Raw genomic sequence first — 12,751 nt, 5'->3', positions numbered from 1 at the left:
CAGTATTACTCTTCACTGCCCACAGTCTTATTGACTTGACATTTTAGGCAAAACCATTACATCAAAACATAACAACAAAAGATGAATTATAATAACAATAAAATCATTAAAAAAATACTAAGTAATATTTGATAATGGCCGTGCAACAAAGGCTGTGCTTGAAATAAGTCATTCCCTACTCCCGAATCACTATATAGGATTGTTTTACATAGTGGGCGATTTAATTGGAACAAAAAAAAAATAATAATTTAAACACTACATTAATCACATCAACGCTGCAGCATCATTACAACATACCGGATCAACATTAGCTGCTGGAACACCCGTTAAAAATATTGAACTCATTTATATTTTCTCCCCCTTAATTCTTCTGTATTTGTGCAATGCATCCTGATATATTGGGCTTTTCTGTTGACCTCAGTTGTGGACTACTTTTCAAGATGCATTGTGAGATCCACTGATAGCACTACTTAGGGCAGTGGTTCTCAAAGGGGTGCGAGTCCCACAAGTGGTATGCAGGCTCTCTCTAGTGGTACACGAATGAATCACTAAATTAAATGTTCAAACTATGCATGATGTTAAAGTTGCTTCGTTTTTTTTCCATCCTGTACTGTACATTTTTGCTAAGTACAGCTCAGTTGTATTTAACTTTCAAGTACAATACATTTGCATTTAATCTTTTAGAATTTAGCTGAATTTATTTAGCTCATATGGGAAATATATTTTCCCATATGCTGTAAACTGACATTTAAAACACAAGATAAACTGCCGCAATAATACATAATTGTGATGCACCCAATAATGTAAGAACCGCTTCGACCAGCATTAAAACATTCAAATATAACCAAATCAAATCTTTAATTTAACTCACTGACACAACAATTGTAAGAGTTTGATAAATATATATATTATCACAATAACGTATCCACAGTGACAACAGGACATTTTACATCACAATGACTGACAGTTTTACACAAAAACATAAAAAAAACAAAAAAAAACACCATATGTTGAAATGAACCATATATCCAGTCATCAGTCTGACGCTATATCAGCAACATGTGGAAGGAACTCCACTGCGTCTTGAAGGTGAATTCGGAACGACACCTGCACGGCTGCCGACGATGCCGCCGCCGCGTCATCGCCATCTGCACGCTGCAGGGTGGCGTCGCCCGTCGTCGCTGCGGGAAAAAGGTCAGCGGCACGGCCTCGTGGCGCAGGGAAGTGCCCTGAAACTAACGTCGAAAAAGCTGAGAACTGTTGGGAGCGGGCCAGGCGTCGGCCATTGCCCTCATTGCGCGGTCTGTGGACCTTTTGTGCTCTGGCGCTGTGGCAATAGAAAAAGTGTCCATGCAAGTGTCAACACCGGCTAGTCACTGTCCACAACATAGCATCTGTGCTTTTGTCCTCCAGCTACGCATTTTCCTCTTCAACTCCATCCTCACCTATAGACAAAAGTCAAAAGTATTATTGCTGCCGGTTATGTCAATTCATACAATTCTGTATTAAGGAATACAAGGGACATACAGGACAATATTGCACCGGGTGTCAACAAAGTCTGTAAACAATGTATTATAAAAGCAATTGATGAGATATGTCAATCAAATTTGTCGTACGTACTCGGTAGTTATCAACGTTTTTAATCATGTTGTATTTGGGTATTTCAGGTACCCTGTTGATGAAATAGGTTCTGTCAAATAAAGCACTAAAAAACGGGTACTTCTCAAGAAAAGGCATGACTGAAAGAAAATCGGATACACAGTCTCAGCAAAAGTAATGTCTTTACGAACGTATTCCTACCCAACTTAATGTGTTGAAAATAGCCGGAGAATGAATCTATTAATTCGCCAAAACATTTGAACTTTATGAGAAGCGGGATAAAAGTCTGCCTGTTCCCCTCACTCTGCAGGAGCTGTGCGGCATTATGTCTCCTCAAGATTGAAAGTCTGGATATTCATTTAGGTAATAAAGGAAGCGGTGCAGAAGAAAACACCCGAGATGGGGATGTTTTTTTAGCGTATTAAATTAGATTAGCAATTGAACATGATTTTGGGGTGGTGCTGACGTTGGTGTGCAATGGCATATGATAGCAATACAAGGTATAATACCAAACAGGATGCCTTTTTTTTTTTCAATTTCCTGAAAAGTAGTCATTTTGGAGCTGCAAGGATTCCGCCTGACAGCACCAATATTTAGGTCTCATTTCATATAATGCTACTAGTATGCATGGCTCTCTACATGTGAACAGAAAAAAGAAAAGAAATGACCATTGATGAAACGACCAACCTCTTTGTTTGCATAGCAGTAGAGAACCGCCACCAGGAAACCCTGCAAAGATGACTTTTTGTCACTATTTTGAGTATATAAGTATATAAACGCAGCCATGGTGATCTTATTCACCCTACCTGAAATGAGTTGAGAAAAAGTGTGAAAAAAACTTTACAGTAGCGCAGAACCCCTGTGGTTTGCTCATCCGTTACAAAGATGAAGATGACTTCGTGGATGCCAAACAAGGGAATGAGTGTCAGCGTCGCCTTGGCGAGCCTAATTGCAAAAAAAATAATAAAAAATCAAACAGCGCCACAGTTCAGAGCGGCCGCAACATTCTATTCATTTTGACATCTTCTTCTTCGAAAAAAAAAAAAAGAAAAGAAATGAAAATTGAATGTGTGATAACTTGCCGACGTTTGTAACCAGAGTAGTCACTCTGGTTGTTGGCTCGCAGTTTGGATAGAATGACCTTCAGAATCTTCACGAAAATCAGAAAGTTGATCTGCAGTTGGTGCGCAAAAAAACATGAACTTTTGCGTGACACGAGGGGGTCCAAAAATAACCAAATATCATACTTACAAGCGAAGCGAGAAGAATTGGGGAACGAATGATCCACCAGTAGTTCATGTTCTCATTGACAGCCCAACATCTGAGAATAAGGAGGCTATTATTACCACCCAGCCTCACGGGGATTACGGTTAGGGGAGCAGATACGTGTAAGAAAAAATCCAAAATTCAAAATTCCAAAATGGTCGTTGCCGAAAAGTTTTTTTTTTTTTTTCTTCTCTATAACTTGAAATGCATTGATTTTAAAGACCCACAAATGTACTAAAATTCAATATAAAGTCGGGTATTGCAGATATTTTGGTGCCTTTTGGTGTCTGTATCTATTACAGTTCTTGAGATACAGCATCCGGCATAGCATCCTCTTAGACTCTGGAGAGCAAAAATAGGGTTATGAGCCATAACTTTGAAATGTAGTCAAGTTGAATATAAATATGGCTATTGCAGACATTTTGGGACCAAAATCCTGTATTTAGTCATTATAGTTCTTGAGCTGCAGCCTGTGCATAACACTGGATCTGTCATAACATTGATGACAAACGTCTCCACAATCTCTAGGTCACAAGTTAAAAAGGGGGAAAAAAATTATTTGGGGGTAGTCATGTCAGAACTTTGCGTGGCTAGCGAAATTTTTGAAAAGAGTGGGAATTGAAGAGTATATGTACCAAATGTCATGCTTGTGTCTATTTGAACGATTATCCGCTCTACTGTCAAGCTCTGTTGCACTTTGGCATAGTGGACACACTTACTCTTTGTTTTCTTTCAGTATCTTCATCACGACCCAGGGAATGACAAAGAGAAGTGGGGCTCCTAAAACAAAAACAACATGCTTTTGAAACGTGAGCCCGGCAGTCAAGACGATCAGAAGCGCTCGCCTACATTTACAAACTAAATTCTAATATTTGTGCCATGAAATTGGATTCAATAATCCCCAAAAGTCGAGTCTATTCATTTCATCGGGTTTGTCTTGGCTGCACTGCTTCCAGTCCAATTTTCTTATCCAATAGAATTTCAGCCTCAACGTGTTGCCGTGTCAATCTAATCTGCACAGGGCATTCAAAATCTGAAGTGCCAGCCTACGATACAGCACAGGTGTCAAACTCAAGGCCCGGGGGTCAGATCTGGCCCGCCACATCATTTTATGTGGCCCGCGAACGCATATCACGTCCGTCCACTTCCATGATACTTACTAAAATCTGTAACAAAACTTTCAATTGTCATTTAGTAAATAATAACCTTGAGATATTGAAAGTTTTTTTTTTGTTTGCAATCAAACACCTTTTATAGTAACATGAACAATAGTTGGGCAAATATGATCTAGTTATTAATCTAGTTACTAGTTACTCATCAATTTGTTGTGTACATCTAATAATATGATGAGGTGATTAAGCGTTTTTATGGTTTCGCAGTCATAACGGCCCGCTGAGGGAGACCGTAACTACAATGGGGCCCACGACAAAAATTAGCTTGACACCCCTGCCGTACAGTATTTGCAATGTGACTGTTTCTTTAACCAGTTTTCAAAATTGTCCTCACAAGGCCCGAGCGCTAGCCTTTGATGATGTCAGCATTTTGCTGTCCTCTGGTTGGTCAGCGCAAACGTTGTTACAGCCAACTTTGACTAGCAAAACACATCTGTAACAACATTATAACACATTTAATAACAAGAATCTCTGGTGAGTATGATTTATTTATTTATGTATTTTCTGTCATTAGGTAAATATTGATTCAGAACTGCTTCAGAGGGTTTTGCCTAGCAGATGGTTTCTACAATTGGGACGTCATCGGGGGTGGTTTTGAGAGGTGGCTTAAATTGAGTACGCCCCCACTGTGGAAGACCCACTTACCAAACGCACGGATCCACCACCGAAACACGAAATAAGTGGACTAACTGATGAATGCGGTCGATATATATTTATTTTTTTTGCCCCCTCCTTGATTCACAATGGAAGTTAATTTCATCGCGCAGTCTGACTGAGTATAGTCAAAGTAATCAGGCTCTAGAAAAAAGGGCAATGGCACCGGCTTACCCCAGCCTAAACAGATGTATGACAAGTATTTGTTACTGTCGATGAACACTGAGGATATTAGCACAGAGTACAAATAAATGGCCTCTCCAAAGAACCAGTAGTGGTTGGCGAGCACACAGTACTGCATCAGAAGCTGTGCCATCCTGCAGCCAATAGCAGCCTGATGAAACAGAAAGCCACATATTACAGAACAGCCAGTCTAAACTCATGCACACTCTTCATTTTCAACCGGGCCCAGAATGTTAGGTATCAATTTATGCACTACATATTAAATCGTAATCGATTAAATTTTTTTTTACAAATTTGGGCATTTTCATTGCTGTCAGAAGTGAAAAGGGTTCACGTTTGAACATACGTAAGTCTTAGTTTTTATGACGAGGCGACCAATGTCGAGAAGCGAGACGCACCTGATGGCTGAGCATATTGCTCACGTCCGTCGTTTTCATAATTTCACGTCCCCAATGGCGTTCCAGCATGGCGTCCTTAACAATGACAGATGCGGCTCGCAGGATGAAGGACAGGAAGAGATTGGCGTGGATGTAGTTCCGTGTGCAATGCAGTTTCCTTTCCAAGAAAACATTTGAATATTATTTCACAAAGCCTATCATTTTTAAATGATTCTTTTTTTTGTTTTAACATTTTGGGCCTGTAAATGGGTAACGACTATGACACTCTGCTGTTGAGGCTTTTAAGTATTAGTTTTTGATTAGATATGCAACAAGACAAAGGAAGATGTACGATGAAAATGTCTTTGATGGTTTACCTAAAGCTCAGCAGAATGACAAGAGCAGTAACAAGAGAGAAGAGCGACAGGGAATAGCCCACGGTGTACAACGTCCTGAAGCTCAACATCATTTTTTGGATCCACATCTGCAAGACATGCACGCAAAATCCACACCAATCACGAGACATCTTTATGGGTCAATATCATCAGTATACAGGAGAAATTACGTGCTATATCGTGAATTTCTTTTTAAACCAGTGGATACAGTGTTTCCCGATAACAGGGTTGGACATGTTGACCTTGACAATATCCAACTGTATGCATAATATGATGAGAGCCATAAATCTAAATATTTATTGTGTAACTATATCCATTTTTTTCGGTCGCCATTGAAGAAAGACAAATGCTGGTATTGGTGTCACTGAAAACAACTGAGGGTATCTTTGAGGGGCACTTGCCCCATAATGACAGGATGGACAGCAATTTCATTTTTAGGAAATCTATATTTTGATGTATGAAATTAAGGAAACGTATTTTAAGAGACTTATCATTGCACTGGTATGTTTGCAAATGTTTGGCCACTGACAGTATAATAAGACCTGAGAGTTTCATTATTATGAGGACAACAAAGGCGCTTTATAGCCATAAAACTCTCAGAGTTTTAGCCAGAGCGTAGCCGTCATTTCAGAAGTGGAGGCGGTGTGACATGTAGCCCCCCCCCCCCCCCCCCCCCCCCCCCACCCCGTCTCCCGCGTCAACTACACAATTGCAGCGTAACCTCAGGTGGTCCGCTCGGGATTTGAGACCCCAGGTCACTACTTCAGTGCTGCAAATGATATGTGACTGTCACTCAGTCACGGGCTCTTAGAATTGTCCTTGCCGTTCTCCACCTTACGGCACCCCTAGCATGCAAAACAATACACCAAGAAACAAAATTGTAATTGTCCCTTCAGCAGGGGCCACGTTCTTCTCACCTAAATGACTTACAATACAATTAATTCACCAATTATTTAATGAAATAAATACAATAAAAAAAAAAAATGCACATCTGTGTTTACCATTTATTTTTAAATTGTATTATTAACAATAAATCTAATTTTGATCTACTTACAAATAATTCTGATGACATGGACATGGACATGGATGCCAAGAAAAATATTGAAACTCGTGCTTGAATATGATAGCTTTCCAAAACACCCCAACTTAACGTCCCATGGAAATTTAACAAAAACTGACCAGAAACTAACCGGAATGTTTTTACCCGTTTGCAACCGTAAAAGAAAGACTGATGACTCACAGCAAAACGTTCCCTAAACGGCCGCAGCGATGCTATTTCTTCCGCCTGACGTTTTGACGCTACAATAATGAAAATAATCACGCTGTATTGAATTTCGTTGAGTGAGAGCTACTGGAGCGGTATGTCGTATACGCACACTCTAGTATATGACTTACTGGGGCAATGACAGGACTTCAGCCTTTGTTGGCTTTTCATGCTCCTGTACGTACTCAATTTGCCATAAATACTGTAGTTCCACCCCCCCCACCCCCCCCCCCCCTGCCACTAACTGCAGCTCTGACATTATAGGAGCAGCAGGCACTCCAATTTCATTGCATCTGCCCGTAAAATAACAATAATGCCTTTCTATTTCATATTCTATACTCAACTGCCTTGACATGACGTTTGCATTTCTTCAATATCCTTGATATCCAGCATAAGGTCCAGCATTTATGTTATTTGTCCTCACCAATAAGACAGTAAAAGTAAGTAAAAACAATGTATTTTGGTGTGTTTTGTTTTTTTTCCCCAGGAGTCTGGAAAGGATTACTTGAATTTTGACATATAACTGTTTTGAGAAACAAGTGTGGTCACGGAACGGCTTAAACTTGTATCTCAAGACACCCCCTGATGAGGGTGTCATACCTCCTGAGATGTGACCTCTTTGTCCTCTTCACACTGGGACTTATCCCTCCACACGTGGCCGTCATCGTCACGCTCCCAGAGGCCGTCGGTGCCGCACTGCCGCTGCACCACGCCGTGTGACACTGGATGAAAAGAAGAGGAAGAAAAAAACAAAACATTACTTTCAACCTGTAATGACGTCCAAGTGTGCCTCGTCTGACCCTAGAAATAATGCTATTTAAGTCGTCTTTCTTCCAGCAAATATGATTCCTGAGAAAGAAAATGATTAGTATCCCTTTCATTGGCTGCCTCGTTTAACAGTCTACGTCTCAGATAATTGCTCACCGTGTTCTGCAGGGCCAACTCGGCCATTAGGTGAAATAGGCGAACGCTCAGGGCACTGTGGCGTGGGGGGGGGGTGGATGCACACTGTAATAATATTACCTCTGTAAAACTATTAACTGTTCAAATGTTACTGTATCAAACTGGTAAAAAAAAAAATTGTTTGCCAATTTGTCTCAATTGTGTCAACAAATAATGAATAGAGAAGTACAAATGAGTCATCCATTGTTTTGCTTACCATAGGCACAAACAATATTTCCGATTTCATACCGTGATCATACCAGGGCAGGTAGAAAGGACAGGAGATGTTGACGAGAGAACCAGCGGGAGTATCTGGCCAGCAGGCGTATCTATCAAACGTCCTGTTGCAAAACAAGCCATCTGGGAAGGCCACACAATAAGAAAGAAAAAGGTTCACTTGCGTTCCCTTCGAAGTGACATTTCACCGGCTCCGTACGCGTGATCTTTCATTACGAGATAAGCCAAACGTCTCCATACCTTGAGGCGGTGGCTCGTTTTCAATCATCTTGAAACAGTCGTCCTTATACTGCAGCCACTTGTGATAGGTTTCCTCTAGCACTTTCCCGCTGGCCATGCCAATCTGTGATTTTACCCCCCCCCCCGCCCCCACAACAGAAAAAGTATATTCATTTTTCACGTAATATTTAAAACCTTGGTATAGACCGGTGGGTCTCAACTGTTGTCACTCTGGGATCGGCATAAGTTGGCGAGCCACTTTTAGAGAAGTAAAACACAATAAAGACTCATGCATATCATGCATATCCTACTTAACTACACAAGCCTACGTGTTCAAAGTGGCTTTCAGAGCACTTGACAACTGCATGTATGAGTAAGAATATCTTGGCACGGATCTCTTTTTCGAAAAGGGAGGATGCAGGCCAAACTGTAACAGCTCTAAAAAGTATGCTATGAAAACACTAATGGCATTCTTTAGATGTTGAAATACCCCAAGCCATTACATTTCTGATGCTTGCCTGTTAAAGCTATGCTATTTTCCAAATACTGTAACAAGCAGGTAACAAGCGGGTCTGACCTGGGATGTCAGATGCCGAGTCAGAAAGAACATGTCAGATATCCGCATCCGCGGTTGTCATTTCGGATCACTGCATCGTTGTTTGGCCTCAGACAAAAAAGCGATGTCACTTTTGCCGTTCATGTGTATGGGTTTGTTATTACAGATATCTACAATTCAGCTGCAGAGATCTACGATTGGATTCTGACTCGTCACCATTCCAGTTCAAGATATCTTTAATTGAACTCAATTCAAGACATTGTATTGAAAAGTCAGATAAAGTGATGTTTTCATGAGGTGGAATGACGTTATAGGTATCTGTAACTGAAATGATGAATAGTCAAAATGCCGCTGATGATGAAGGTATCTCAAACAGGGAGTGACAGATGTCTACAATTCAGTTGCAGATAGTTGTAATTCACTAGCGGATGTTGTACGACTGAATTGTAAATATCTGCACTGAGAAACTCCAGACATACGAACGGCAAAAGTGACGTAATTTGTCCGAGGTGAAATCCTTCTGTCGTTACGATCGGTCACAATTACGTTACAGATACAGTCGGAGTGTGTCAAGTGTCCGTTGAAAAGATGCGAAGTGGGGCAAAGTGCGAGGAAGCCGGTCGTCATTTGCATTTCAACACGGAATTAGTTTCAAAAATAAATTCAGACCTGCTTAATAAGATCATTAAGGAGCTGGGCGATGGAGTGACTTTCATGTTGCAAAGATGAATGGCACAGATGGGGTTTTATTCCAGTTGAAAATCCTCTGCTAATTGGCTGATTGGAAGACGAGTTGCCAAAAATATGATCAGCAGTTAGTCAACTTCGAGCTTTCGTGCGGAGTAGTAAAGCTGGCAAGTCAACTCGTCAACGAATCGGTTCCGCGCAAACGGGGGGGACCAACTAACCATGGGTAGTTTGACAAGCAGCAGCCATATCGTGGCCATGATGTCCCTTGTTCTGATTGATGTGTTCTTCGCCGCTGCACCCTGAAGGACAAAGCACACATTTGCAGCATTTAGATCCAAAGACGCATCACAGTTTTCAAGAGACTTCAAGTGCCAGCAGTCCACATAACTACTACCGTAAGTGACCCAGCAAGCTGCAGTAATATTAGTCGGTTTTTCTTTTGTTTTTTTGTTTTTTTGCAAAGGATAAAGAAAACATGCCAGTGAGTATTGATATGTGGTCTGTCTACATGTGTTGCTGCACCATTTGTGATAGTGTGTATATATCAACACACAAGCGCCCATTTGCCTCATTTCTATCTTCGTGGATAGCCATGACCTGGTTGACTGAGAATCTACACCGACATCAAGAAAAAAAGGTACCTCAATGTGTTTTCCAGTGAAAAACAGCAAAAAGACATTTAAAACCAATGTACAGAAAATGAAAAGTCAGCTGAAAATGTACAGTGCAAGAGAAATCATTTAAGAAATGGAAAAGCTCTAAAATGCTCAATCTTAAGAAAGCGCCAATTGGTATGTTTTATTGATAATTGAGACAGTCAGATAAAAATGACTCTGGCAATTATGCTATTAGACTAGCAAAATGTTCCTCATAAACATGATACGGCATCCTTGCAATTTTGAAGAATGGCACCGTAGTTTGAGCTGCAAATGGAAAAATAATGACGTCGACTTAATAAATCGGCCTAACTTCGGAGAAGACGGCAAGTCGAACCAATTTTGAGCTCGCGAATAACGTAAAAATAATTCCGGAACCTCTCGAACGCAAACGCACTCTCATAAAGCATTCGCTGGCATACCTATAGACTATATACTGTATCTTGAGACATTATCGTCAACACTGTGTTGCATTTATAAATTAGATCTGCCTCATGTCCCTCGGAGACATTCCCGTTTTGTCAAGATCCTTTGAAAGCAAATGCGCAAGAAACAATAAGAGGTTTTGTTTTTCAACCCAAGGCACCTTGTCACTTGTTAAGCCACTGCTGTAAATACACGACCAGAAGCTAAAAGAAGCCAAACCCAAAAATGTTTGCTTCTTTTTTTTCTCTCTCTCTTTTAGTGTGCCGCAATTTATGGAAACATCACCGGCAACATTTGTAATTATTTAACCACCTGTATGCGAGGTATTCCTAGGAATAAGGTCTACTGACGGAGCAGGACTGTGGTTTGGTCCCGGAAGCAGAAGGCCCTAAGGTCGAGCTAACAGTTTCTTCATGACATCCGCGTTGTCTTTGTCTCCAAAAAACAAAACAAAACAAAAAATAAACAACACGATGTATGCGCCTCTGTGGACACTCAAGTCCGCATATCAGCGGTAAGTACAACACTAAAAGCATTTTGCGCTTTGTCCTTGCGTTCATCAGACTTCTTTACAAGATGAGTATTCTGTCTGCTTTTTGCTTTCGTCATGGGACTTGATATGATCTTCCGTCATAGGCAGAGGTTGGCGGGCCGTCACGATCGTCTCTCGTGGGCATCGAGTGAGTGTTGGCATCAAAAAGGAAAGGATGCAAGGGGGCTACTCTGCCCTGAAATGTCAGTCCTCAATAAATGTGGAACGCACAGAGGGCAAAAATTGCTTTTCAAGAGGTCGCTGTCACACACACACAAGAAAAAAAAAAAAAACATCAAACATAGTTTCGTACGAGCTCTTTGTTGTATGAAGTGGTTATTGAAATCCAAACATGTATGTAGTCTCTTCAAATTGCCCCCGTTAATGGGCACACACGCGTGCTGTTTGCTGTAAGAAGTAGGTACTCATTTGGTTAATATCTACATTTTAGAATATTCATTGAACAGTCAAAGCAAATAAGACAGATTGTAAATAATAATAGAGAAATTTGACAGTTAAAAAAAAAAAAAAATGCTTTTATCCATCTTTGCTAGTATCTATTTTTTTTTTCAAAGCTCACCATAGCTGTTTTATAGTAGTTGTTCTGTATGATTTCATGACACCTAGTCAAGGTAATCCACTTTAAATGCCCATTTCTTTCGGGCAACCTTACCTGTAAAAAATCTAGGCAGCATACTGTTACTCCAAATTGAATTCATGCAGCTCTTGCTTGAAACACGGATTTATTCGGTTACTTATTTCATACCTATACCCATTAATTTGAACAATTCTTTCTCCTTCTGCACCTGAATTGTGGAGTGGTGATTTATTTCAATTCTGTATTTTTTTTAAAGACTTCTATAGATGATATGTTGAATATTTGTTCACCTTTCTAAGATCTATTTGTATTATTCTGATATGTTATGATCATTTCATTGTGGAGACTAATGGAACGGTGCATTCCCTTGTGGATGGATAAAACACCTAACTGTCCAACTAATGCAATTCAATTCAACATTCTTCTTCATCCTTCGACCGAAACAGTTTTTCAGTGTAAAAAAAATAAAATAAATAAAAATAATAATAATAATAATACAAAAATTGGAAAAATTAAAAAAACAAAAAATGTTGAGCAAAAATAAAGAGCAGACTTACAGGTAAATGGCGCGTTGTGCTGTTGCCTGTCACAAGGAAGCTGCATGCAGAGCTCGCTAATGACATTTTCTTTCTGTATCTAACGTCCGCCGTGGGAAGAGGCGAGCTTCCTCCCTTCCTTCGCGTGCTCCGGTCCCGAGGTGTCCTCACCTCCGCTCGCGACGTGATTTGCGTCACACAAATACAAACGTCAACTGGATTCATATATATATATATATATATATATATATATATTATTTTAGGACTTTCAGAAAGATAGTAGTAGTGGTAGACAGTGGCGGTCCAAGACCAATTTTAGGGAGGAGGGGGGGTGGGGGGGTGCTTCAGTACATGTTCGACTCCAAGGTTTTGTTTGTCCTTGCATTTGCATGCCTTTCACAGTACAGTTTTTACTTGCCCTTCCAAAAAGATTTCAATTTTTCTTTTTC

General features: G+C 40.3%; 1 protein-coding gene across 1 annotated transcript; it reads right to left on the bottom strand.

Annotated features, from left to right (window-relative positions):
* Positions 1-1,373: 1,373 nt before the first annotated feature.
* Positions 1,374-8,426, bottom strand: LOC133395237 (glucagon receptor-like). The gene is made up of 12 exons (XM_061663997.1): positions 8,330-8,426; positions 8,102-8,212; positions 7,511-7,632; positions 5,629-5,735; positions 5,273-5,429; positions 4,866-5,025; positions 3,585-3,645; positions 2,851-2,920; positions 2,682-2,773; positions 2,406-2,544; positions 2,287-2,328; positions 1,374-1,445 (listed from the first exon to the last, which is right to left on the bottom strand). The coding sequence occupies exons 1-12, from the start codon at positions 8,424-8,426 to the stop codon at positions 1,374-1,376; spliced, it is 1,230 nt and encodes a 409-aa protein (XP_061519981.1).
* Between the last annotated feature and the right edge of the window lie 4,325 nt (positions 8,427-12,751).

Source organism: Phycodurus eques, chromosome 19 (assembly GCF_024500275.1).
Source record: "Phycodurus eques isolate BA_2022a chromosome 19, UOR_Pequ_1.1, whole genome shotgun sequence".
In the NCBI taxonomy this organism is placed as follows: Eukaryota; Metazoa; Chordata; class Actinopteri; order Syngnathiformes; family Syngnathidae; genus Phycodurus; species Phycodurus eques.
Note: the sequence above shows the minus strand (reverse complement) of the source record. Positions and strands in the feature narration are given on the sequence as shown.